Below are 27,395 nucleotides of genomic sequence, written 5' to 3' on the forward strand. Positions count from 1 at the left end.
TGACCTTGACCTCCACTGCTCTGGACCAGGTAGAATGTACCCTCACCCCAGGCTGTGGGCACTGCCTTGGCATTCAGGTCAATCAGTGTGGATGGTTGGGGAGCTCAACAGCAGATTGAGTATTGGATGTTTTTAGGATGTCGTTTTAACCTTGTTAGGCGTGATCGTTGCCGCAGTCTGGCTGGGCACAAATCACGAGCCACTCACAGCTTTGTAGATTCAAACAGCACTAGAGCTAGCTATGAGAACTTCCTTTTTTTTTCCTTTCTTCCAGAAATTCAAGTTGAAGGATCTAAAATGAAGGGATTCAAAAAAAAAATATAAACAACAAGCAAATATGCCAAAATGTTAGTAGTAGGTGGATCCTGGGGCTGGGTATGAGGGTGCTCATGGTTGGGTTCTTTATATATTTCTCTATATTTGAATTTCTTCACAAGAATTCTTTTTTTAAAGTCGGTCAAATTGATTGGACCCTGGGCTGGGGATGTGGCTCAAGCGGTAGCGCGCTTGCCTGGCATGCGTGTGGCCTGGGTTCGATCCTCAGCACCACCTACAAACAAAGATGTTGTGTCCGCCAAAAAACTAAAAAATAAATATTAAAATTCTCTCTCTCTTTAAAAAAAAAAAAATTGATTGGACCCATTTTCCCATCCACCAAATTGCAGGTGTCAGTGGGAGGCACAGCAAAGGGTCTCTTCAGCCTGTATCCAGCCAGTCCAGGCCCAGAGCACTAGGCTAGAAATGCCCCTCTGTAAACCTGGGGCCAGGGTGTCCCAGAGAAATTGCTCTGGCTTTGACATTCCTGCAAGACAAGGATAACCCTAATGGGTTATCATTATGGGTTTGCTTCAGTAAAGCCAAACAGAGGGAAGCAGATGGGTACTGAGGTCACGAGGCCACAAGCAAGAAGTAGGTTCTAGCAGTCCCTGTCCCAGGAAGTTTAAGTTTTGACTTCCCCACCTGTTAATGTGCCCAAGAGACCTGGGCTTCAATTTTGTAGAAAGAGCCCGGAGTTCCCCCACCTTCTTTGGGGGTGTGAAGCACACCTCAGCGCACCACGACACAGATACAGTGCGGAAGGGCTGCACAGAGATCCCTCTGGGCCCTGGTCAGTTTGTTCTTTCCTTCCTACTCTCAGAGGCTCCCTTACCTATGGCTTAAGGATGGTCGATGGCCTTACCCCTCCATTCTGGATGCCCTTCTCACTGTCCCTTAATGCCCTGGCACACCTGTGAAGGCAACTGGCCCGGAAGAAAGCCAAGGCACTTCCAAGAACCTGTAGGGCTGCGGTCCTGGATCTGCCTCAACTTCCTCACCTCTACAAGGAAACAGCTGTCTCGCTGGCTGGCCGGGAGCGCGACCTCAGGGGCTCCAGCCCTGGACATATCCCACCAACCGGCGCCTTGCACCTGCGAGCTGGGTTTAAAATCAACATACCTGCCTTTTCACAGCCCAAGCGATGCGGCAGACACTGGCTCCCAAACCCCCCGGAGTGCAAAGCCAACACAGGCTGGCAAATGACCAGTGCGAGGGCAGCGGCGTATGTGGCTTAAGGGTCCTGGGCCACAGGGCTCTGCAGCCAGAGGGGCAGAAGAAGCGTGGACCCGAGCCCCAGGCGTAGGATTCCGAGGCCACCGCAGACTTGATGAGCTGAAAGCCCAAAGCCAAGGGCCGGGGAGGGCGGGGGCCAGGCGTGGCTCGGGGGCGTGGCTCGGGACGGGGCGGGGCGGGGCCGCGGCAGCGCTTAAAGAGACGGGCGCAGGTCGGGAGAGACCGGTGAGGACTGCGCCATGGAGACCGCTCGGGGCTACGCGGGAACCCTGATCAGGCGAGTGCCACACACCCATGTGCCCCGCGTTCCCGCGCCTCCTGTCCTCCTGCTTCCCCGTGTTTCCTGCAGCCGCTATCCCTCGCCCTGACCCAATGGCCCCGATGATGCCCACAGGCCCGAGCCGTCCTGGGTCTCCTCCTCCAGCTGGCTCAGCGGGTGCCAGGTATGGCTCCCGAGGTGCGCGGGCGTCCACGGATCAGGTGACAGTGGAGAGTGCAGGAGTTGTTGCATCCGTGGGTGCAAACGAGGTCCGACAACTCCACGGTGCGCTGGCACAGGGTTCCTCAGGGGCTGGGATCGGACCCTAACTGGGGCGAGGGGGGTCCAGGTACAGCGCGCGATCTGACCTCCTCGGGGAGGCTGAACCGTCCTGGGCGCGTCGGGGCCCTGGCCTCCTCCCGCAGAGCTCTCCCAGGTGTGAGAGGTGCAGTTTGCGGGAGGCGTTCCTCCCACTGGGGTCTGAAGGCTCCGGCTTGAAGGAGCAGCCAACACTTTTTCACTGTTGGGTTTATCTTCTTGTCCTGATAGAACAATCCAATCCTCGATAAAATCCTAGCCGTCGCAGTGGCGGTGTTTCTTTAAAGATCATCCAAATATTTGAAAAATGGAGAAACCCCTGAGCGCTGTAAAACAGGTTTTTATTGGTGACAGATGCCATTGTGTATCTTAAGGGTGTGGAGGGAGACATGGAGGGTGGAAAAGAGGGAGATCTGGTTACAGGGACCGTTCAGGAGCTTGGGGAGCTGCACAAATGCTCAGGGTTAGAAGCAGCTGCCAAAATGGAAAGGTGGCCTCTCTGGCTGGCATCCGATGTCTGTCACGCAACTTGTCCTAGCGGTAGGACTCCAGGAAGATTAGAAAGACCCAACACTTTTTTTTTTTTTTTTAAGAAACAAGTTTATTCTTTAATGTACAGCAAGCTCTAAGACAGCTCTTCATTTCTAGCTGTAGGGAATCCCAGGGTCTGGGAGTGGAATCAGGGTCACCCAGGTCTTGGGCACACAGCTCACCTTTGACACCTGTGGCCCTCCCCAGACACCTTCTATTTTAGCTCCTGGAGTTTCTTCTCTTAATTTTGTTTCTGCTTGAAGGCTTGACCTTCCTCACCCATCTCCTTGGCTCACTTCTTGGGCAGTGTCAGGACTTCTTTTCACCTTCACAGTGGGACCTGGAACTGCCTTCTCCATGACACTTTTTTTGTTGTTGTTGTTGTTACTGGGTATTGAACTCAGGGACACTCTACCACTGAGCTCTATTTTTAATTTTGAGACAGGATCCTCCTAATTTGTTGAGGCTGGTCTCAACCTCCCACTCCCTGGGATTAGAAGGGTGGGCCAAGGCACGTGGCTTGATAAAACACTTTTAAGCACAAAGATAAGGCCTTGGTTCTTTCCTGATTTTCTTTAAGCTCTGCCCACCCCACAGTCCCATCCCTAGGAGGAAAGGACTGAACAGTTTGAAGTACAAACATCTCTTCTTCAGCCTCCTCAGGAGCACTGAGGAATGAGTAGGTGGCTGAGGGTTCAAGGTGGCCAGAGTGCACCGATCTCTCCGGGTTTGCCTCAGAGTGGGAGGAATTAAGAATTAGGTTAAACCTGCATCTGAACATTACAACATTTAAGGACATCCAGGATGTACCTGTGGAAGGTCTCTGTGGGGTCAAGTGTGAGGCTTGCTGAAGATGTATTGGTGGGGCTGGGGATGTGGCTCAAGCGGTAGCGCGCTCGCCTGGCATGCGTGCGGCCCGGGTTCGATCCTCAGCACCACATACAAACAAAGATGTTGTGTCTGCCAATAACTAAAAAATAAATATTAAAAGAAATTCTCTCTCTCTCTCTCTCTCTCTCTCTCTCTCTCTCTGTCTCTCACTCTCTTAAAAAAAAAAAAAGACATTGGTAATCAAAACACAATGAGCCAGATATGGTGGTGCACACCTGTAATCCCAGTGTCTTGGGAACCTCAGGCAGGAGGATAGCAGGTTCAAGGACAGCCTCAACAACTTAGAGAGACCCTGTTTCAAAATAAAAAGGGCTGGGATGTGGCTCAGTGGTTAAGCATCTCTGGGTTCAATCCCCAATCCCCCCCCCAAAAAATAACACTACAATGAAATATTTGATCTTTTAAGACATGCTCCATTTAGATTGGCAAGTTATAGGGTGAGGATTTGTTGGGGACAAACTGTTTTTGTAGGGTTTTTTGTTTGTTTTTTTGGCACCAGGGATTAAATTCAGGGGCACTTGAACACTGAGCCACATCCCCAGTGCTACTTTGTATTTTATTTAGAGACAGGGTCTCACTGAGTTGCTTGGTGCCTCATAGTTGCTGATGCTGGCTTTGAACTGGTGATCCTCCTGCCTCAGCCTCCCCAGCTTCTGGGATTACAGGCATGAGTACCACACCTGGCTTGTTTTTGCTTTTTTTGGAAAGCTATAGGCTTGAAATTCTTTGGAATCTATCTGATTCAAACTAAACTGGAAGAAAGCAATCTGTAACCCTTGTTGAAGGGCAGATAACTTCTATATCCCCACCCTTCTTTAAAATTCTGTCTAGGCTAAACAGCCAAAACCAAGGTTGTATTTGTTAATTATGGTCTTCCCGGATTTCTGCCCCCTGCTAGTGATCCTTGACTTAAACTGCCTGGTGCAGCATGTTGTAACTGTCATTTATTAGTAAATAACTGCTTTTCCTAGGGAAGTAACTTAATCAATGCACACATTTTTTTTTTTACAAATAAGGTACTTATAGAGCTGGGATGTAGCTCAGTGATAGAGCACTGGCCTAGCAAGTAGAAGGCCCTGGGTTGGATCCCCAGGACTGCAAAATAAAAAAGATACTTCTCAGTAATTGCAAGGTCCCTGGCTGTCATTAGTCTGCTGATCGGCTGTAGTTGTTGCAGGCCTCACTGCGGAAAGGGGCTGAGGTCTCTGAGCCAAGCTTTGGACAACAGAGGTCTTCACCAGGTCGCGCCAGATCCTGAGCTTGTTATGAAGCTGACACATACCATACTTTGCTCAGAATGGCTGCTACTGTGACTATTTAGAACATCTTCAGTGTCCACAGGCCCTGGGTTTCACCCCCAGAACTGCAAAAAGAAAAAACAAGAAAGTTAGACCTCTTGCCCTCTGCAAGGAGCTCTAGAATTCATACAGCCGCTGCTAGTTCAGTAAGCATGTTACCCCGTCTTCCTAGTGACGTTAATAAAGAATTAAGTTTTCTCCAAGCAAATCTCACAGCAGAGAGCTGGCACCTAAATTTTTATTTTAGTAATATTTCAAGGTGCTCAGGCCTCCACTGCCCTGTCTTAAATACCCCTGTGACTCCAAGGATTGGGGTAGTTTGGTAAGAACATGGCCTTGAGCCAGGGTGAGTCCATGGGAAGGAGCTGGGCAGGAGTGTTCCGATCCGTGCGTGATCTGAGCCTGGCGAGCCTGATGGCAGCTCACCATCGCGACCCTTGCTCCATTGCCACTGACGCCTTGGACACTGTCCCCAGGGCACACAGACACCTCCCAGGAGCTGTCTGAGCCCTGTCTGTCTTCCCTATGGGAGCACACTGGCCCTCACCACTTCCCTCCTTGGTTGGCATCCCTGCTCACCCCTGCAGTCCTGTTGGCCCCGTCTGGTCTGTTCTCCCGTGTGGGTCCCTCCGCTCCACATAACCCCGAGATGTGGTGTTGCCCCGGTCACATTGCATCCCAAGTGATCCTGGGTGACGTCTTACCCAGCTTGGGCTGCTCCCTTATCACGAGGGACACCAAATACAGGCAGCCCTCCACACCCACCAGGTGTCTAATGACAGAAAAAAATATTTTAATAATTGCATCTGGGGGCTGGGGCTGTAGCTCAGTGGTGGAGCACTTGTCTCACACTTATGAGGCCCTGGGATCGATCCTCAGCATCACATAAAAATACTTAAAATAAAGGTATTGTGTCCAACTACAACTAAAAATGGTATTTAAAATTGCATCTGGGCTGAACATGCACAGATTTCCTTTGTAATTATCCCTTAAACATTGCAGGATAACAAATATCAACATAGAATTCACAGTGTATTAGGCATGATAAGTGATCTAGAGATGATTAAGGTGTAATCCAAGGATGGGCAGCTATGATGTCCTTTCATACAACGGACTTGGGTGTCCTTGGATTTTGGTCTCTGGGGACCTAGACCAACCCATGAGGATACTGTGGGACAACTGTATTCTCCTACGCACACCTTGACCTGGCGCTCCTTCCCCGGCACCTTCAGAGGGAGGCCAGCACACAGCGTGGCACATGAAAAAAGCTTAGACCAGGGGCAGGCCTGCCTTGCTGAGTGCACTCACATCTTCTGTCACTCTGTGTCTCGTCACTGAATGTCACATTTTTATAAGTTGGCGACTCCCTGCTTCCCTCAGGGAAAAATGCAGGCTTCCTTCTGCCCTTCACCCAGGAGATGGGCCTTCACACAGTTTAGAAGAGCTTTCCACGAAGCCTGACTTCTGTTACCCTCTTGATTTCCCCGAAACAACCTATTTCCTGAAATGGTTTCCTTATTCTTTTTCCTTTTCCCTTGAGATGACCTGTTACTTATTTTCCCTTGTGTGAGCTGTTCCCCACCTGGTTCCTGGGACTATCAGGAGCCGCTCTCCCAGGAGCCAGAAAGTGGCTGTTCTCAAGGTGGTGGGCAGACGCAGGATTCCCATTGTCCTGTGTCTTGGTTTTTGGTGGCACTGGGATTGAGCCTCTGGCCCTGCACATGCTCCACCACTGAGCTGCGTTCCAGTCTCTGTGGTTCTATTTTCATTTTGACAAAACACAGAGGTGTGGTGGAAATAGCGACTCTGTTAGGCATTGTCATAATGGCCAGTGATATGGACTGCCCTGTATTTTCGGCAGCCAGAAGGCGGCTGGGTCAGTGTGTTGCCTGTTTGTCTGGTGGTGTGGCACGGTGGATCTTTAGCTGGAATAACGTCAGTGCCCACGGGTGCCTGTTAGGTGGGTTTGGTGTGCGTGAAGCTCATTTAACCCCTTTGTGCGTCACACACAGGAGAGTCCTGGTCTCCTCTAATCTGACCCTTAAACCACTCCGCCAGCCTTGGGAAGAATGCGGGATTTCATTTTCATGTCCTCAGTGGCATTTTCTGTTCTCCTGGGGTCTGTTCTCCAGCAGTGAGCCAGTTCTTGGGTAGGAAGTATTACAGGGAAGAAGAGCAAGGATTGTATGTCCTTTTATTTAATCAGCATGGTCATCCCCAGGGCAGGGAAGGCAGGGAGGACCACATGTGGTTGCCAGCACTGGGCAAAGACAATAGGGACATAGAGTTCCTCAGCTGCGTTGTCCCTGGAGTGTGGGTGCTCACAAGGAGGCAATACTGGGCCCCAGCTAACTAGGCCACAGGTGTGCCCTTGGCCACCAGGGGGTGGGCCTGCCTGTCTCTGACTTTGTCCCTATCTGGGCTAGGTGCTGTAGGAAGGTAGGAAATGGCCTGGTAGGCCTGGCCTCTGAGGACAGACCCTGGAAGCCCAGGGGTGGCAGCAGTGACTTTTGGCTCTGGGGGAGAAGGCGGGCCCTGCAGGTGGAGTCCAGGGTCCCCTTCTCTGGACGGGCTTCTCCCAGTGGGCAGCAGCACTTTAGCATGGTCGGGGCTGGATCTAGAGCTCCATTCTGTGTTTGCTGCTCTGACCTCGACCTCCTTACCTGGTAGCCCGGGCCTCTGAGTCGCGGTTAGGTTGAGGACAAAGCCAGGTTCTGAGGGAAGGGTGAGGGGGTCATCCCCCTGGCCTGCTCCCTAGGTCACCTGAGACGAGGAAGTGTCCTGTTGGATCAGCAGCTGTGTCTCCTGCATTGCATTGCGTAACAGACACCCGTGCAACTCCTCCAGATTGAGGCGAGAGGTGAGAGGCCGAGGGCCAGGCCCTGCTGCCCCGGTGTGGGCGCCTGCTCGAGCTCATGGGTCATCCTGACGAGGGCCCTGGTCCAGAAGCCCTGACGGGCACTTTCCTGTTGGCTTTGCTCTCTGGACACATTGTACAGCCACTTTACCTGGAAGGAAAGGGAGTTGCGGATGCAAAGCGGAAACACTGGTGTACCCTAGAGTAGGTCTGCAGCGGCTCCCTGGACTGGAGCTCAGGGTGTGCTGTGACCAGACCTACCCCCCACCCCCACCAAAGAGGAAAGAAGCTTGGCTGTGGACAGAGGAGGCACCCTGTCCTGTCTGTCCCTTTCCCTTATTATCCAGGTGCCCTGGAAGCTACTCTGACCCTCAGTTTTCTCATCTGTGAGATGGGATGACCCTTTCCTTTTATGGGCATGGTGATAACTCATTAGTATGACTAACGAGAGCTGGGGTGTTGCTGGCCGTGGCAAGTACACAGAGGCAAGTAGTTACGAGGACTGCGGCACTGGCTGAGTACACTCAGAACAAACACTACCCTCCTGACTCCAGAAGACCAATTTGTTGGCAAGACACAGAGATAAGGACAAACTCACACTATTATGGAGAACCTCCTGAAGGGGCTGATGGGGCTCCGTGCAGGAACTCAACCTGGCAGTTTCTGAGAGTCGGTTTATTACCATACGCTGGGTTTTCACCCACAAAGTCCTCGGTAGGTCATCAGCAGAGCTTCAAGTCAGACAACCTGTGACTTAAAGCGTGTGTCCTTGGCACTAAGTTAGGCATCATAGGAAATAGGAAAAAGAAGCCTTTGTCCATGAGCAATGCCAGTCTAGCCCGGGAAACAAGCACGGGCACCGTGTAAAGTGCTACCTTATAGGTGACAGCCAGGGCAGGTGTCCCAGGATTTGGGCCTCAGAGAGTTAATCTAGGCAAATTTGTAAGGGTTAGGAAGCAGCCAAGTGGTCACTTTATATCATCTACAATATTGTCCTAAAAATAAAGCCTGTGTTTTGTTTTTCCAAATGTACCCAGATGAGTGTTTGTGCAAATATCTAGCCACTATTTGATCACCCAAAGTGGGTGGGCACAGCTGGGCCACTGATGGACCCTGATGCTGGAGCCCAGGGCTGTGACTCAGTGCAGACATACTGGCCACGTGCAAGACCCTGGGCTGCATCCCAGCTCAGCAGCCCCCAGCCACCCAAAGCCAGTGACAGAGAAGAATCACGCTGCATGTGCGGCATGGAAGAGCTTTAGCCTAGCTTAGTGTTAGGCACATAGTTTTAATTCTTTGGAAAATGTGGCGCTTACTCCAGGGTGTCATGTGACACAAGGCCTGGAGATCTTTCCTTCTTGTTCTTCCAAAGAAAGTTATGATTGTGGCTGTGCTGTTCTTGGTTTATCCTAAATTAACTTCAAAAACTTGGTCGATTGCTACAGTGACTGATATCTGTATCTTAAACATTTCTGGTATAGTCTTTTTTTTTTTTTTTAATATTTATTTATTTTAGTTATCAGCGGACACAACATCTTTGTTTTGTATGTGGTGCTGAGGATCGAACCCGGGCCGCACACATGCCAGGCGAGCGCGCCACCGCTTGAGCCACATCCCCAGCCCCTCTGGTATAGTCTTAATATGCAAACATGTGACTCTGTGTATGTGTGTGTGTGCACGCGCTTTATCCTCTAACTCTGCTTAATTACTTTGTGGCTGCTAGGAATTGTTTTGTTGGATTTTTTTTTAGCTCTGAAATCCATTCATATTTGTTAAATGTAATTTCTTTTTAGTTTGATGGCCTTAACATGTTTCCTAAGCCATTACCTCATAGACTTTCAACGTCCTGGAAAAATAGGAATAAAGATGAAACTGTTTTTTGATTTGGCATATTACTTGTTTCTTCCTTGGAGATGTATGTGTAATTTTTAGTAACTTGCAACCATTGAATTTCTTTGTTTTTTTAAAAAAAAATATTTAGTTTTTAGTTGTAGTTGGACACAATATCTTTTATTATTATTATTTTTTTTATGGTGTTGGGAATTGAACCCAGGGCCTCGCCTGTGCTAGGCGAGCTCTCTACTACTGAGCCCCAGCCCCAGCCCGAATTTCTTTCTTTTAGTTGCAAATACTACAAGTGCATTTTCTATATGTACTTCAAACCTCTACTAAAGCCAGTTGTAGTGGTACATGTCTGTATCCCCAGCTACTCAGGAGGCTGAAGCAGGAGGATCACAAATTGGAGGCCAGCCTGAGCAGCTTAGTGAGGGCTTATCTCGAGATACAAAGGACTGGGGATTCAGCTCAGTGGTAGAGTACCACTGGGTTCAATCCCCAGTGGCACACACATACACACAAAGCAATGTCAAAATTGTTTTCTTTTCGTCTCCACTTTCAGGCCCCTGACATTTATGGGATCACAGACCAAGAAGGTCCTGCTAACGCCCCTCATGCACCCAGCTCGCCCTTTCCGGGTCTCCAATCATGACCGAAGCAGCCGGCGTGGGGTGATGGCCAGCAGCCTAAAGGAGCTCATCAGCAAGGTATCATGTGCCACAGCCACTCATGCCAGTCCAGAGAGGTACCCTCGACCAGCTTGGGGCCAAGGACATGGTGCCACACAATGCCAAGACAGAAAGGTTGAGAAAGACCTCCTGTCCAGCTTGGCAGTCCCTCTCAGCCTCGAGAGTCTGAGGGAGCTGTTTCTAAGTGGGTAGGGCAGGTCCAGATCGTCAGACGGGCCATTACTGTCTTTGCACCAGGAAAGGTGAGGACACAGAAACTCAGAAGCTGCTGCGTTGACAAAGCGGCCTTGTTTCTTTGACAAGGGAGAATCCAGGGACTCGGGGAGTCTGGGTTTAGGTATAAAAGCCAGGATATACTTATCCTTAATTAAAACACTGACCTAGAGCTCCAAGTAAGGAAGAATCCCAGACTCCCAGCAAGTGTACCTCTAAGATGCCCGTGAGATGTTAAAGGAGCAGCTTCCAAAGCAAGGTTTAGCCCTCGGGCCACCTGGGGCTACAGCTCTCATGACTTCACACATGCTCTGCCTGTCACTCCAAATATCACTAGGTGGCCATTGATCATACACTTTCAGTGTGATCGCTTATCCTGTGTCTCTGAGGAAGATGGTACCATTTAAATCTTAATCTCTTTCTCAAAACAAAGACTCATGGACCTCAGTCAATGCATCTCTTTGCCATTACAATTTTATCTAAGCCATGCCTGTAGACAGGGGCATGTGACTATGGTGCGAGCTACTCAGGAGGCTGAAGTAGGGGGATTGTCTGAGCCAAGGAGTTTGGGGTCAACCTGGGAACACAGCCAGCCCTGTGTTCCCATCTCAAGAAAAATCACTTTATTCAAATCAGCCAACTCTTCTGAAAACCATGACATCACAAATGTCATTGGGTGGTCCAACGGGAATGTCCACTTCATGCCGTTTCTCTACCTCGCTGCCACCTAGACTCTGGATGCCCTGGTCATCACGGCTGGGCTGGTCACGCTGGTGCTGGAGGAGGATGGCACGGTGGTGGACTCGGAGGAGTTCTTCCAGACCCTGGGAGACAACACACACTTCATGATCTTGGAGAAAGGACAGAAGTGGACGCAGGTAAGCCGTGACCCTGTCGTTGGACAGCTCCAGTGGGCTTGCCCCTGCCCTGGTACTAACTTGCACTCCTTTTGATGCGCTGGGTTCTGTCTGCTAAGTAAATCCACTGCCCTCAAAGGGTTCCTCTGTGCCCCTGGGAAACTTGGGTTCGGTATTTAATTTTAAAATGTAATTCCAAGGAACAGGCTTTGGCCAGTGAATAGCTACAGACCCTTCTAAAGCAACAGATGTGACCTGGTGACTGTGGATGGCCTAGTCCCCAGGAAGCAAGACACACTGACACAGCCAACTAAATGTCACAGTATCCATGATGATTGCTTTATAAAAAGGGAGGTTTGACTTGGAGGCCAAGTTCATGACTTACTAGCCTCATTCCTCTGGACAAATGGAGGGGCACACCTGCTTCCGTCACCCACCAGAGGGCAAAGAGAGCAGAGAGGAGCAGGTCTCAAGTCCCCCTCAAGGGCACACCCCCGGTGACCTAAGGGCCTCTCCCAAGGCCCCACCACCTCAATAGCGCCACCCTGAGACCAAGTATTTAACATAAGGGCCTTTGGGAGACGATCAAGGTCCAAACTATAGCAGTACGGATAGAGAGGTTTGGCAAAGTGAGCCACAAATGAAGCCTTTTATTTCTGGAAGCACCATAAATTATATATCTCAAGAACAATAAAATAGAAAGCAAAATATTAAAACATCTAACTGACCTTCAAAAGGAGAAATAAAGGGGCTGGGGCTGTAGCTGAGCGGTAGAGCACTTGTCTTTCATGTGTGTTGGCACTGGTTCCATCCTCAGCACATTAAAAATAAACGAAGCTATTGTGTCCACCTACAACTAAAAAATATATTTAAAAAAAAAAAGAGAGAGGAAGTGTAACTGATGTGATTCTGCAATTTGTATACGGGGTAAAAATGGGAGTTCATAACCCACTTGAATCAAAGTGTGAAATATGATATATTAAGAACTATGTAATGTTTTGAAGAACCAACAATAAAAAAAAATAAAAAAAAGAGAGAGAGAAATAAAGCTGGGCATAGTCACCGGCACCCATGGTCCCAGCACTTGGAAAGTTGAGCAGGGGGTTCACTTGAGCCCAGGAGTTCAAGGCCAGCTTGGCCAACAGAGCAAACCCTGTCTCAAAACAAAAAACAAAAACAAAAACAAAAAAACTCAGAGGCCAACATGTTTGTGGGAGCCAGAATCCAGAGAAGACAGAAACCCCTGCAGTTGGTCCCCCCAGGACACCCCCTCCCCCCCGTGGGGGTCCGTTGACCTTGGGGACCAGGCGCTTTAGTTTCAACAGATGCTGGGAGGACAGAAGAGAAAGAAAGACTGGGACTGACCCAAAGAGAGGTGAGGTGTGGATGGCCACTTGAAGCAGGGCGTTGTGAGGGTCTCTCCTGACCGTCTGTGGCCTCATGTTGCCCTCATAAGTGTTTAGGCCCTGCTGGTCCTGACCACTCCAGCCAAGAGCTGGGAGGAGGCCCGGATGGCCAGAGCTTAGTCACTGGATCGTCTTTTTGCGGCGAGTCCCTCCTGAGCCCCAGTGCTGGTTCCCAAGGTAATCAGCGGGAACAAATGGAAGGAAGGTTGACCCAGGCTGAAGGAGCCTCCATTCCTGAAGTTCTAGCAAGGGGAGCTCACCACTTAAGCACAAAGCACAGGACAGAGCACTGTGCGTCCACATGGGCGAGGCTTCCCTAGCATACTGGGCTGTGGGCCCCTTCCTGGCACCGCAGGGAAAAAATGAGCAGAAATAATGAAGTCAGAACCACCAAGACCTCAAAGCTGCATTCCTAACATACAGAGTATAACATTGTGTATTTAAAATTCTCCACCAGGTGCTAGGGCTGTGGCTCAGCGGTAGAGTGCTCGCCTAGCATGTTCAAGATGCTGGGTTCAATCCTCAGCACCACATAAAAACAAATAAATAAAATAAAGGTATTGTGTCCAACTACAACTAAAAACAATATTTAAAAAATAAAATAAAACTCTCCACCAGACCCAGTGGTGTACATCTGTAATCTTAGTGACTTGGGAGGCTGAAGGAGGAGGATCACAAGTTAGAGGTCAGACTGGACAACTCAGCAAGACCCTGTCTCAAAAAGAACTAGGGATGTAGTGGTTGGTAAGACTTCCTTGAGTTGAATCCCCAGTAACACAAAAAAAGAAAACTTTCCAAAACAGTTAAAAGATAACCCCAAGTAACAAAGAATAAGAGGTAATCAGAAAAGGCCAGGCACAACGGTGCATCCCTATGATTCCAGCTAACTGGGAGGCTGAGGCAGGAGAATCAAAAGTTCAAGGCCAGCCTCAGAAACTTAGAGAGACCTGCCTCAAAATAAAAAATAAAAAGGGCTAGGATGTGGCTCAGTGGTTAAGCACCCCATGTTCAGTCCCTAGTACTGCAAAAAACAGAAAGAAACATTGTTTTAGAGCCACTATAAAGGAAATAAAACAACAGGCCACAAAGAGCGGAGGAGGTGTTGTTAACAAGACCCAACAGAGGAAGATGATTCAGCAAATGTGAGGAACTCACGTAAAACAATTGTGCAAACAACCAACCATCCAGTTGCACCACTGTAAGGTCATACTGCCAACTTTGGTACTAGACTGTTAAATTTTTTCCCCCATTTTTTAAGATATGGGCAGCAAGTGCTCCTATACTGCCACCCACCGGTGTTACAAAGAATTTGCCTTGATCCCATAGAGGGGAGGCTCCATCCAGGACACAGGAACTCCATCCCTAGACGTGTGCCCCAAGACTGGTCCCACACATCAGTAGACCCACGCATAAGTGCACCCATGTCACCAGTGGATGACAGTAAGCATTGGAAGCAGGTTACCAGTCTATCACAGGAGAATGGAGATGTGCGCGCGCGCGCGCGCACACACACACACACACACACACACACACACCTAGCAGTGTATCCCTGGGTAAATACACATAAATAAGCTGTTACACGTTTATTGAAAGAAATGGTCTTCAGCCATGCTATGGGGCTAGGGGTCACTCAGAGCAGCTGCCTAGCATGCACCAGGCCCAGGGCACAAAACAAAAACTGAAAATGTGTTCAGTACAGCTGTAGGCATCCTAGGATATCCTCAACAATTCTGAGTGAAGACCCAAGGAAAAGTACATTAAAAAAGTCACCCTCAAACCTCTTTTGACCTCAGGGTCCTCTGTGTTCTTAAAAATCAATGAGGATCCCAAATAGCTTTTGTTGGCTTATGTCAGTACAGTAAATAGACATCTGTCAATTAGTGGTTTTCACCTGATTTTTTTTTTGCCCGCCCCCCCAGGACTGGGAATTGAACCCAGGGGCACACACACCAGTAATCACAGCAGCTAGGGAGGCTGAGGCAGGAGGATTGCAAGTTCAAAGCCAGCCTCCGCAATTTAGTGAGACACCCCACCCAAGCAACTTAGTGAGACTTTGTCTCTAAATAAAATATTAAAAAGGGCTAGACCTGCAGCTTAGTGGGTAAGTGCCTCTGTGTTCAATCCCTGGTAATAAAACATTTAAAAAGGAAGGAGTAAAAATTAAAGAAATTAAAAATATATATTGATTCATTAAAATAATAACCCAATATAGGTTAACTTAAGCCACTTTTTTTTTTTTTTTTTTTTGGTACTGGGAACAGAACTCAAGGGTATTCAACCACTTAGCCACATCTCCAACTCTTTTTATTTTGTGACAGATTCTCATTAAGTTGTTTAGAGTCTTGTTAAATTGCTGAGGCTGGCCTTGAATTTGCAATCTTCCTGCCTCATTCTCCCTGGCTTCTGGGATTACAGGCGTGTCCCACTGAGCTCGGCTAGTCATGTGTTTTTATGAAAAGTTGACTATTTTCCAAACAAAATGAGAAGTGAAACTTTTTGTTTTTATAAATCTCTTTAATGCCTGGCTTAATAGAAGACAGCTAAATACTCGAGTCCACTTTTGCATTCAATCTGTTGCAATGTATGGTTTGGGATGGAAGTCTGGCCTGACACTGATATGTAGTTGGAAGAGGGAGCAGGTTTTTAACAGATTTTTCATATCATTTAGGATATTCTCTGACACTGCACCATAACTCACCAAGTGGTGGTTTCAGACAGATTAGTTACAGTGTGGAGTCTCCTCTGTGGCACTGAGTCCATCTGTCTTCCCTGCACTTTGAGAAGCTCCTTCTCCCAGGGATTATTTTGTAACACCATGCATTGGTCATTAAGAAAACATTGATTTGGGCTGGGCACAATGGTGCACACCTATAATCCCAGCTACTCAGGAGGCTGTGGCAGGAGGATCACGAGTATTTTTTGTTGTTAAAGTGCCGCAGTCTGGCTGGGCACAATAACCAGGAGCTCATGAGCCACTTGTAGGTTCAAACAGGAACTACTTTATTGCCCAAACCCAACGGGAACTCTCTAGAACTCCGAGAGAACTCAACGGGGACTCAATAGGAACTCCGCAAGAACTCAAAAGTAGCGGGCACCCGAGGTAGCAGGAGCCGCCTTATTGCCCGACAGCAGAGGTTTACATACACAACTGAATACACAGCTTGCCTCAATTCAGTATCATCCAGTTACAGCAATCAGTCATTATCTTAATAATTATACACAACCCAACTCAATTATCATCATCTTAATGGCTCGCTGGCGTTACTTCTCAACCACTCCTTCTGGCAAAATGCCAGGCGCCATCCTGACCTGGCTGTAGCTCTCAACATTAAAGGGCTGAAGACATAGTTCAGTGGTAGAGTACCCCTGGGTATAATCCCCAGTACATTTGGGGCTATCCATGTAGTGTTGTGGAGAATACAGGTTTAGTATGCACAATTCCCTGCACCAAAAAAGGAAAAAGTACTGATTGATTGAGCTGTGCAGTTTTCCCAGCGTGCAGTGGGAACCTTGCTACTGTGAGAAAAAAACAGGGCCTAATTGCATCACTGGTTTGACTGTGAACTACATGGTCTGTACACAATTGTGTGTGTGCGTGTGGTGTGTTGGGTGACCTTCTAGGAGACCATCTTGGGCTGTAAACCTCTTCCTTCCTTCCCTGGAGGGGTGTGGCAGCCAGATGGACGGTCTCCACACGTCACCCCCAGCTCTAGAACCCAAGGCAAAGGGGCTCGGTGGAGGTGAGAAGGGAAGGGTCTTGCGGTGGGGAAGAGGTTGTCCTGGCCACCCCAGCGAGGCCAGTGTCAGCTTCAGGGTCCTTATCAGGAGAGGCAGAGGAGGGATGGGGGTCGGGCCACAGCTGAGGAGGTCGGACAGGAGGGGAACCTGGCCTCTGGCAGCCTTCCTGCCTCCCCACAGCCTCCAGGATGAGCCGGCCCTGCTCACTCACAGGGGCTTCCGTCCTCCAGAGCCACAGGCCTTGAGTGTGCAGCTTAATCCCTGCTTCTCTGGTGACTGACCTTGACAATGGGAAGGTGTGTGTGTAAAGGGTGCCTGTGCAGGGCTGGGAAAGGTGACATATCTATGGTCCTGCAGTGGTGGCCCAGGAAGCCACTGAGTTCCCAGGCACAGCCCCTGGGGATGTGGGCGTGTCCCATCAAGGGCAGCTGAGGGCCTGTGGAACCCTCTGGGGATGTCACCAGGACACTCCCCGCAGAGCCTCCTCTCCGGCCTGCAGGGTGGATGTGGCTCCTCACTGCCATCACCCCTCCTACCTGCCTGTCAGGGTTTGGTGAACCAGATGAGGACCTCCAGCAAGCAGTGGCTGCCAGGTGTCCCCTCCTTGGCCTCTGGGCCTCAGGACTCTGAAGGAAGAGGAAGGCTCAAATTGTTTCTTTCTGCCTTGACCATCAGTGGGTCCTAGAAACCACGTGCCCAAGTTGGGCCGTGTGAGTCAGTTCTGTGTGGACCTTTCGGTTTAAGACCAACACGAAAGGAAGACATTTGGGGAGTTGATAACAGCTTCCAGAAGTCAGAAAGGAATTCGAGGCCATGAGCTGTGGCAGGAGGATAGGTTAGAACCAGTTTAAATCAGTATTCGCTGAGTGGGCGCAGGGGCACACACCTGTAACCCAGGAAATCAGGAAGTCCTGGCAGGAGGATCGAGGGTTTGAGGCTAGCCTCGGCAACTCAGCAAGGCCCTAAGCAACTTAGCAAGATACGGTCTCAAAAAATAAAAAGGGTTGGGGTTGTGGCTCAGTGGTTAAGCACACCTGCGTTCAATTCACAGTACCAAAAACTAACCATAATAACAATAGCAATAACACTACTCCCAGATGAAGAGTAACTCGTTCTACCCCCAAAGGGTAGCTGGGCCTCTTGTGCTTTGAACATAGACGTCAACCAGAATCTCATCCCTTAGGTGTGGAACAGGGTGAAGGGAACAAGATGAATGACTGCAGCAAGAACATTCTAGAAGCTTTTAGTGGGATTTGTTTTCACCAGCCCTATAGCCACAGCAGCTCTGCACACAGTGCAGCGGGTCTGGCCGTCCAGGCCGAGGCCAACCAGGTCCTCCCAAGGCCCTGCCCTGAGAGTGAAGGGAAAGTCCGTGGTTACCTGTGTGAGCGCAGTGGCAGTCGGGCTGCGGGTTGCTGAGAGAGACTTGGTTAGCTCAGGTGGTGACGGGTTTGAATGGCCTTCAGGAGAGTCCACGAAGAGCACAGAAGGGAACATAGAACGGACCTGTGGAGCTGGAAGGTCACGGGGTGGGGGGGAGGCCCCTCACACCCCTCTTTGCCCTGTAGGGTGCTAAGTACGGCCTAGTCGGCAGGCAGCCGAAGAAGTCAGGAATCGCCAGAGTCACCTTCGACCTGTACAAGCTGAACCCCAAGGACTTCCTGGGCTGCCTCAATGTGAAGGCCACCATGTATGAGATGTACTCGGTGTCCTACGACATCCGCTGCACAGGACTCAAAGCCATGCTGAGGTAGGACGGGGTCGACCTTGGGAGTCTGCACATACCGGGAGGCCCTGGGGGCCCATGCTTGCCTGCCTCTCTGTGCTCTGCCTGCTGGCCCTCTGCTGTCCCAGGTGTCCCCAGCCTGCCTCTCTGTGCTCTGCCTGCTATCCCTCTGCTGTCCCAGGTGCTCCCCAGCCTGCTCCTCTGTGCTCCGTCCTGTTGTCCCTCTGCTGTCCCAGGTGCTCCCCAGCCTGCTCCTCTGTGCTCTGTCCTGTTGTCCCTCTGCTGTCCCAGGTGTCCCCAGCCTGCTCCTCTGTGCTCCGTCCTGTTGTCCCTCTGCTGTCCCAGGTGCTCCCCAGCCTGCTCCTCTGTGCTCTGTCCTGTTGTCCCTCTGCTGTCCCAGGTGCTCCCCAGCCTGCTCCTCTGTGCTCCGTCCTGTTGTCCCTCTGCTGTCCCAGGTGTCCCCAGCCTGCTCCTCTGTGCTCCGTCCTGCTGTCCCTCTGCTTTCCCAGGTGCTCCCCAGCCTGCTCCTCTGTGCTCTGTCCTGTTGTCCCTCTGCTGTCCCAGGTGTCCCCAGCCTGCTCCTCTGTGCTCCGTCCTGTTGTCCCTTTGCTGTCCCAGGTGCTCCCCAGCCTGCTCCTCTGTGCTCTGTCCTGTTGTCCCTCTGCTGTCCCAGGTGCTCCCCAGCCTGCTCCTCTGTGCTCCGTCCTGTTGTCCCTCTGCTGTCCCAGGTGTCCCCAGCCTGCTCCTCTGTGCTCCGTCCTGCTGTCCCTCTGCTTTCCCAGGTGCTCCCCAGCCTGCTCCTCTGTGCTCTGTCCTGCTGTCCCTCTGCTGTCCCAGGTACTCCCCTGCCCTCGGTCCATTTGGAGCACATTTACATCCAAGCCAGACTTGCTTCACAAAACACAAAATCAATCCAGAACAGATTTTTCTCCTTCCAAAGACCATTAACCCACGTGCCCCATCATCCTATATAGGGGACACCTGGAAATCTATAGAATTTTGTAGAACACCTACAATGCTACTGTTCCTGTTGCTTTTGCACCTGAGACAAGGCGGCTCATCCTCAGGGAGCCCCTGACGGGGAGGCTGCTCACTGCCTGGTGACTGGGAAGTAAGGCCTGGGAGAGGTGCCCTGAGGGGCACTCCAGTGACCTCACCTCCTCCACCCTGCCTTCCCATGGTTTCCTCAGTAGCATCGTGGGGGGATCATGCCTTTAGCATGTGGGCTTCAGGGGACCCTCATCCAAACTGTATTGTGTGTGTTCAGAGGGAGCCTCAGAGTGGGTCCTCAAGTGAGAGGGACATCTACAGTACCTCCTGAGTAAGCAGCTTGGTGACCTTTCACAGGTTACTTAACTTCTCTGAGCTTCCATCTCATCATCTTTGAAATGAGAAGTTCTTTAGAATCACGCAGGCTCAAGTGCAGCCACCTGTGCTCTTGTAGAACTACACTGTGATCTCGTGAAAAGCTGAGTCCTGGTCAGGTGCTGAAGCCTGTCATCCCAGTGACTAGAGAGGGTGAGGCAGGATCATCCCAGTGACTAGGGAGGCTGAGGCAGGAGGATCACGCGTTCAAGGCCAGCCTTTGCAACGTAGTGAGGTCCTGTTTAAAAAATAAAATATTAAAAGGGCTGGGGACGTGGCTCAGTGGTGGAGCACCCCGAGCTCAACCCCAGTACCACAGAAGAAAAAGAACAAAGGAAGAAAGAAAATAAAAACCTCCATCACAGCTCAGCCTGTGGAGGGTGAGCGGGGGGAGACTGAGCAGTGTCTGAAGGTGTGGGGGGTCGGAGTCTCTGCTGTGCCTTCCCTGCTCTCTACACTCCCGAGGCAGGCCTGCTGTGGCCCTCTGAAGACCGGGTTCACTCTCTGTGCTGCTGCCACAGGGTGGCTCTGATCTGCCTTGAGCACTGGGCCAGGAGAGAGGCTCCCTGTGGTCACAGCCCTCAGAACCGTCAGCGGCCAACTCCCAGGCTGTGTCCCTCCGTAGTGGTGAGATCTTGGCTCCCAGGAGAGATGGGAGCAAGTGAGTGTTTGGATTTTTAAGGTGGGTGAATTACAAAACATGATGGAGAAAATGAGCCTCACCCAAACCCCACCTTGAGTGACAAATTCATCTCCTTGTTGCTTTTTTTTTTTTTTTCCCCTTTTATAACTGGGGCACTCCACCATTGAGTGACACTTCCAGCCCTTTTCATTTTATTTTGAGACAGTCTTACAAATTTGCTGAGGCTGGCTTTGAATTTTGAACTTTGTCCTCAGCCTCCTGAGTCACTGGGATCACCTGCGTGGCCACCGCATTCTCCTCTATGGTAATTCTTGTCTTCTGAGAGCTCTTAGGGCACCACAAGCAGCCACAACTCACCAAAGCCTTCATGTCACAGGCATCACCTCCCAGGGGTAGCGGGCTCTCCTAGCTCAGGTTTGGGGGACCCATTCCCAGGGGACAGATTCAGCCATGGCCAACCTGCTGCCATTTTGTGAGGTGAGAGAATTTTAAAAACTGGATAAAGTCCTTTCTAGTTTGGAACCAGGCAGAGAATAGGAACTCCACTTATGTTTTTTCTTTCCTTCTTTCTCTGTCTCTTTCTCTCTCTCTTTTTCTCTTTCTCTTTTTCTCTCTCTTTCTCTTTCTTTCTCTTTCTCTCTTTCTCTTTCTCTTTCTCTCTCTCTTTCTCTCTCTTTCTCTTTCTCTTTTTCTCTCTTTCTCTCTCTTTCTCTTTTTCTCTCTCTTTCTCTTTCTTTCTCTTTCTCTCTTTCTCTTTCTCTTTCTCTCTCTCTTTCTCTCTCTTTCTCTTTCTCTTTTTCTCTTTCTCTCTCTTTCTCCTTTTCTCTTTTCTCTCTTTTCTCTCTTTCTCTTTTTCTCTCTCTTTCTCTTTCTTTCTCTTTCTCTCTTTCTCTTTCTCTCTTTCTCTCTCTTTCTCTTTTTCTCTCTTTCTCTCTCTTTCTCCTTTTCTCTTTCTCTCTTTCTTTCTCTTTTTCTTTCTCTCTTTTTCTCTTTCTCTTTCTCTCTCTTTCTCTTTCTCTCTCTTTCTCTTTCTCTCTCTTTCTCTCTCTCTCTTTCTTTCTCTCTGTTCCTCTTTTTTCTCTTTCTCCTTCCTTCCCTCCTTCCTTCCTTCCTTCCTTCCCTCCCTTAGAAGCCAGGGCAGGACCATGTCTGTCCTCCCAGTAGCTATGGGACAGCCTGACAGATGAGTTGTGGCAGGTCCTAGCCCACTCAGGATACCGGTGGCAGGGCCACAAATCCCATGTCCTGAGGCTCCCTCTTGTCCTTCCTTCCCCTACACCTGACCCGAGGGAGTTCAGCAAGGCCCGACCTCCTCCACGGCTGCTGGGACAGCCCGGGAGCCTGGAAGTAGTCACTGGCCAGCAGTGCTGTTAGGTCCTCAGGGGAGGCCCCTCGCCCAACGCGTTGCATCTTGCTCTGTTGCAGGAGTCTGCTGCGGTTCCTGTCCTACACCGCCCAGGTGATGGGACAGTTCCTCGTCTACGCAGGCACTTACATGCTCCGAGTCCTGGGGGACACAGAAGAGCAGCCTTCTCCTAAGTCACCCACCAGGGGCTGGTTCATGAACAGATAGACACCGCCGCTGGGGCCCAGCCAGCCTCTGGACCCAAACATGCCCTTCCAATGACAAACTTTCCAAGATGCTCTTGTGTTATTTGACACATGTGCCTGTGCTGCTGGCCACTGCTGCTTGGGAGTGACACAGGGAAAGGGAAAGTTCAACACACCTGGTCTGGGGTGTGCAGCAGGACACACTGGATGGGGGAGGCGGGAGGGGCCCCGTGGCCCAGGAAGGGACAGGGGGGTGTCTGGAAGCACATGTGTGCAGCAGACCCCTAGGGGCCTCACCTGCTGCAGTAAACCATCACACACAGACATCCAGTGTGTGGAGTGGTTACTAAAAGTCCCCAGGGAGTGAACGGCCAGGGCCTCCGGCAGAGGGGCTGCTCTTAGCCTCTGGATACGCTCTTAGTCTCTGGATACCAGGTGCGAGGAGCTGTCAGATGTGTGGGGTTGGGGTTTGTCTTTTTCCTTGAGCCTCTGACTGGAGGCCTTTAAGCAGCACTTCCAGAAACAAAGGAAACTCAGAAACAAACAAAACTGCTGGACACCTACCCTGGGTGCCTGGCGCTGCGCTGTTCCGGGGCAGGACACTTGGTGGCCAGGCAACGCTGTGTCTCATGCTGCCCAGGGCCAGGGAGCAGCACAGCTGGACACAGGCACCCGAGGACCTTGTGGGGGTCAGCTTTCCCTCCCCTGGTCCCTCTTTCCTTCCAGGGCTGGGGTTGGCTCCATCTTCTGGTCCACCTTCCTCTGTGGAAGCTGGGTGTCGATGGGGCCCTGCCCAGTAAGCTTCAGGCTGCACCTCACCCCACCTGGCAATCCTAGCAGAAGGAAATGGGGTGCTATTCTTGGAAAAAAGGGGCACAGATCCCTGGAGACAAATCTATACCTATTAAGGTTTGTGGAGTTGGGTGCAAAGGTGCCTGCCTGTACTCCCAGGTGCTTGGGAGACTGAAGCAGAAGGATCGCAAGTTCAAGGCTTCCTGGGCCACTTAGTGAACCCTTGTCTCAAAATAAAAACTAAAAAGGACTGGGGTATAGCTCAGTGCAGAGCACCTCTGGGTTAGATTTGTGAGGGGGAGATCTGTGACTTTCCTATAAAGAAAAGTCCAAGGCCATTTTCCTTTCCTGGCTGCCAGCTCTGGCACAATGAACACCACCAAAGGTGCCTGAAACCCAAGAAGCAAAGAGCCCCATCCCCACCGTCCCTGCTGCCCAGACTTCCTGCCTCCCCCCCTGCACCTGCACTGTGTTCTTGGAGAAGCAGCCAGGAACCCACTGGGGGGTCCAGGGGGCTTCCTCCTCATCCTCCTGGAGGGGCAGCGCCAGCCCCCACTTCCTGTGTCCTGCTGGAGGCAGTGGGAGGGCAGGTGTTACAGATGCAATCCCTGTGCTGTCCCCTTTCAAACCTGTAAAGAGCAGCTCATTGGGCCTCCCTAGGTGGCCCTGTGATTTCCCTGAGCAGGGACAGGAGCCCCTGCCTGTGAGTGTCGGGCAGTTGAGAAGGAGGGCTCCCTCGCCCTGCCCCTCTGGCTCTCGCTGGCGTCACTTCCCAAAGATTCCGCCCCACTGAGCAGTGACTGCCTGCTTTCCAAAAAAGGAGCTTTCCTCTAGTGCCTGATCCTGAGTCAGCCCCGCTCCTCCGACCTGAGCCTTCCTGTTCCTCCCTGAGTCCCCACAGTGGGGAAGCCAGGGGCTGGGCGAAGGCGGGAGAGAAGGAGCTGGGGGATCTGGGGACCCTGTGCTGGGGCTTCTGAGGAGCCACAGGCTGCCTTCCTCTGGCTGCAGAGGCTGTGGTTTCCTGGGATGACCCAGATGAGCCACAGAGGCTGCAGACAGGAGGGGAAGCTGGGGGGCCCCAGGCATGTCCCCACCATGTGATCAGCAGGTCAGATTCAAGGGGCTTTCTGCCTGAGCAGAGCACACCAGGGAGGCAGAGTGAACTGGTCTAGAAGCTGTCACCTGGTGGAAGCCAGGCTCTGGAGCAAATGGCCCCGTTGCAGAGTGTGGTCCCTGCCCAAGTCTCTCTCAGTGTGAGACAACTAGTGTGAGACCAGGGGGCCCAGAGTGCTGGATACAGAACGGTAGAGTATGAGTGTGGCCCCTGGCCAGCCGAGCCCTCTTGGTCAACCCGGTTCTGTGCTTTACTGGCCCTACAGGAGGCGTCTGTCCCCACCAGGCCACCTCAGGGACACCCTATGGCCTTTCCAGACCCAGGATCCCAGAGCTGGGATTCTGTTTCCTGTAAGTTCTTCCTCCTCACGCAGCCAGACCTGTCCTCTCTTCCCTCCAGAGCTGCTGCTGTAGGGGTCCGGCCTGGCCCTGGGGACACTGGTCCTCCATGTGAGCTCTCACGGGGTCCAGCACACCTGGGATCTGCTTGCACTGTGGGGGCTATACCCAAGCAGGGGCCTCCCACGTGGCTCTGCTCATCTCATGTCACTAAACCGCATGGAGAAAAAACTGGCAGCATCCCTCTCCTTTCTGTCATCCCCTCTGGGCCCCCCCCCCCCCTTGCCTGCAAGTTCCCTTCAGCTCTTTGCGCTGGTTCTGTCTTTGGAACCACCCTCAGATGCACACATGCACACACCCTGGGACCAGGAAGACACTGCTCAGTGTCCCTCCCTCCTAAGGCCCTCCAGCTTGTGCAGCCAAGTTGAGCCTCAGTCCCTGCACTGTGGTAATGTGTGTGGGACAGTCGAGGTCCAGCTGCAGGTCTGATTGGCAGGGCACAGCTTTACATGCCAGGTTCTCTGCGCTGAGTGGTCTCCCTGCCTCACACCCTGGGACCTCTCAGACCAGCATTCTGGGGGCTCAAGTACAGAGGCTCTGGGGGACACTGTTTGACCCTCAGGACTCCGCTTTGTACCCCTGACCATGTGCTTTGGAGGCCAGTCTGTGAGGGTCCCTGCCATATCCTCCTCACCCCACGGGGTCAGAGTCAGGTCCTCCCTGTTCTGCCAGAGGGACACATCCAGGCACAAGGCCCTGTGCTATTGATATGATAAGAAATGCATATTTGATCTCTGCCCTGTCCTGACCCAGAGCTCCTGACCCTTATGGGCAGTGGCTCTAGGAGAATCTTTTGCACTGGTGTTTGGCTTTGGCCTAGGCTCCTGACACAGCTTGGGTTTCCCTGGGTGATAGGAGCATCTTCTGTTCTAGAGGGGGTGCTAAGTGGCTCCGTGACAACCTCAGGGTGGGGCTCAGCCCACCATCTGATGAGAGGGTTGGGGTGCTCAGCCCTGCCCCCAGCCCCAGGAAGAGGAGGGGGCTGAAGGGTGAGTTCACCCCTCTGGCCAGTGAGGGATAAACCAGGCCTAAGTAGAGAAGCCCCCCCCAACCCCAGAAGCACAGGGCCTGGTGGCACCTAGGCTGGCTCCTAGCTTGGCCGTTGTGAGCTGTGCTGCCCTGGATGTGGGCATGGCTGTCTCCCTGTAGCACAGCGACTTTAACTCTTCAGGATAAAACAGAGCAGCATAGGCTGGCCGCGTCTCTTCCTTCCACGTTTGTCCTCTCCTGCCCCAGCCTACTAGACAGTAGCACCCACATCCAGAGCAGGTATCCCCGCTCAGTTTTCTGTCCCACATGCCTATCGCCTCTGGAAACACCCTACAGACACCCCAGAAGTGTGTGGCACTAATTTTCTGGGCAGCTCTCAGTCCAATGAGTCAGCAGTTAAGAGTCACCATCACACATGCCTAGGCACAGTACTCAGGTTTTGTTTTTGTTTTTTTGTTTTTGGCCCTGGGGATTGAACCCAGGGGTGCTTAACCACTGAGCCACATCCCCAGCCCTTTTTGTATTTTATTTAGAGACACGACCTCACTGAGTTGCTTAGAGCCTCACTAATTTGCTGAGGCTGGCTTTGAACTTATGATCCTTCTGCCTCAGTCTCTAGAGCCACTGGGATCACAGGCCTGTGCCACCATGCCCAGCGGCTCAATATTTAATCAAACATCAGCGTCAGTGTTGCTGAGAAGGTGTCCTTTGGATGTGATCAACACCAAGTCAATGGACTCTGAGTGAAGTAGATGGCTCTCCAGGGTATGGCTGGGTCTCATCCAATCAGCTGAAGGTCTTAAGAGAGAAGACTCACCTCCCCACAGAGAAATCCCACCAGAAGACAGCCTGCAGGCCTGAACTGCAGCCTCAGCACTTCCTTGGTCCCCGACCTGCTGGCCAGCCCTGCAGACTTCAGACTGCAGCTCCCATGTTACAGATGATTTCTTCACGTACCCTCCATGTGCACCCCTGAGTTCTGCTGGCCGGAGAACCCGTCTGATCCATGCTGTGTCAGGCATGGACATCGAGATGCCTCCACTGCATCCAGCTGCACCTCAGCTCCCCAGTCTTCAAGGGGGGGTTCCGGGACCCTGCACCTAACCCCGGCTCAGGACCAGGAGCTGACTCTTCCAAAGCCACTCCATCTTTCCTGAGGGGACTCAGGCGCTCCCTCCTCCAGCAGCCCTTCCCAGCTTAGCACCCAGCCAGGGGAGCTGACGGGGAACCAGGACACCAGGAAGCCTGGGCTGGCAGCAGGGAGCCTGTGCACACCACACAGAGGCTGTGGCCTCGCAGTGCCAGCCCTGGGCTATGCTGTAGATTGGCTCTGGACTGTCCCTGAAAGGCAGGAGTCTTGAAGAGTCTTGAAGAAGCTCAGAGGTGGGCTTATGGAGGGGGACAGGAAGGAGTGGAAACTGTCTGCAGGAGGTGGGGCCAGAGAGAGGACCTCCGCTGGGATTTGGCCTGGAAGGGTGTCTTGTGCTTGCCACCCCCCCCAACCTCGCCTTCCTGGCCACCAGGAACAGGAAGGACCCTCCACTCCATGGGCTCCATGCTGAGACCTGCTGCCTCACCACAGGCCCAGAGCAACAGGACCAAGCAACCACAGACCAAAGCCTCCAAAACCATAAGCCAAGGTAAATCTCCCCCCTTTAAGTGGATTTTCTCAGGGTTTTTTTGTCATAGTGACTGAAAGCTAACTAATACCACTTCTCGTCATGGTCATGATCCCTCAGGAGGCGACATGGCAAGACCATTAAGGTGGGCTGTCCTTTGAGCCACATACCAACACTGGTCTCAGGATTATAGTAAGATCTACAAACAAAATAAAAGTCTACAAGTTGCTTCAACTTGTTTCTTTACCTAATTCACCAGGATTCACTCCAAATTGTAATTTGCTTTAGGAAAAAAAAAAAAATCACCTCTCTCCTCAAAGATTAAAATGTGGCAAGTGAGGGCACTGGGATGTCACCTCAGCAGAGTCAGAGGCTAAGGTGTGCTCAGCAGAGACGCTGAGTGGTCAGGACCCTGGTGGTCTGCAGCTGTCGGCCTGCACACTCAGGGGTGAGCCTTGTAAAGAAGCTCATTCCACTTGGGCACAGATTTGCTAGTGTTTTTTTTTTTAAGTCAAATGTCTAGATTCCTGAAACTTCCCTTCATTTGAGTAATAGAAAGAAATCCTGTCTATTCCCCAGGTGGCACCTTTAATGCAGGGTCACACTGGCTGCGGCCTCTCACCACCACCGGGCTGCAGCCTTGGTCTTCTTGGCCGCATGGGCCAGTGTGCAGAATCCTCTCATGGGATTGAGCACAGGCTCTCCTCTACAGCACCCTGAACAGACCCCACCCCTAAATGGAATGCTCCTTGT

At 51.5% G+C, this 27,395-nt stretch overlaps 1 protein-coding gene across 5 annotated transcripts; it reads left to right on the top strand.

Annotated features, from left to right (window-relative positions):
* The first annotated feature begins 1,748 nt into the window (after window positions 1–1,748).
* Window positions 1,749–21,817, top strand: Cidea (cell death inducing DFFA like effector a). 5 transcript variants are annotated; one of them, XM_076836553.2, is made up of 6 exons: window positions 1,768–1,828; window positions 9,222–9,333; window positions 10,104–10,248; window positions 11,175–11,321; window positions 18,013–18,194; window positions 21,604–21,817. In XM_076836553.2, the coding sequence occupies exons 3-6, from the start codon at window positions 10,117–10,119 to the stop codon at window positions 21,749–21,751; spliced, it is 609 nt and encodes a 202-aa protein (XP_076692668.2). In that variant the 5' UTR covers window positions 1,768–1,828; window positions 9,222–9,333; window positions 10,104–10,116; the 3' UTR covers window positions 21,752–21,817. The 5 variants fall into 5 exon arrangements, with proteins under 5 accessions (XP_076692667.2, XP_076692668.2, XP_076692669.2 ...); XM_076836554.2 differs by lacking the exon at window positions 1,768–1,828 and adding an exon at window positions 1,835–1,994; XM_077105591.1 differs by lacking the exons at window positions 1,768–1,828; window positions 9,222–9,333 and adding exons at window positions 1,835–1,994; window positions 20,433–20,482.
* The last annotated feature ends 5,578 nt before the right edge of the window (window positions 21,818–27,395 follow it).

This window comes from Callospermophilus lateralis, chromosome 17 (genome assembly GCF_048772815.1).
Source record: "Callospermophilus lateralis isolate mCalLat2 chromosome 17, mCalLat2.hap1, whole genome shotgun sequence".
Classification (NCBI taxonomy): Eukaryota; Metazoa; Chordata; class Mammalia; order Rodentia; family Sciuridae; genus Callospermophilus; species Callospermophilus lateralis.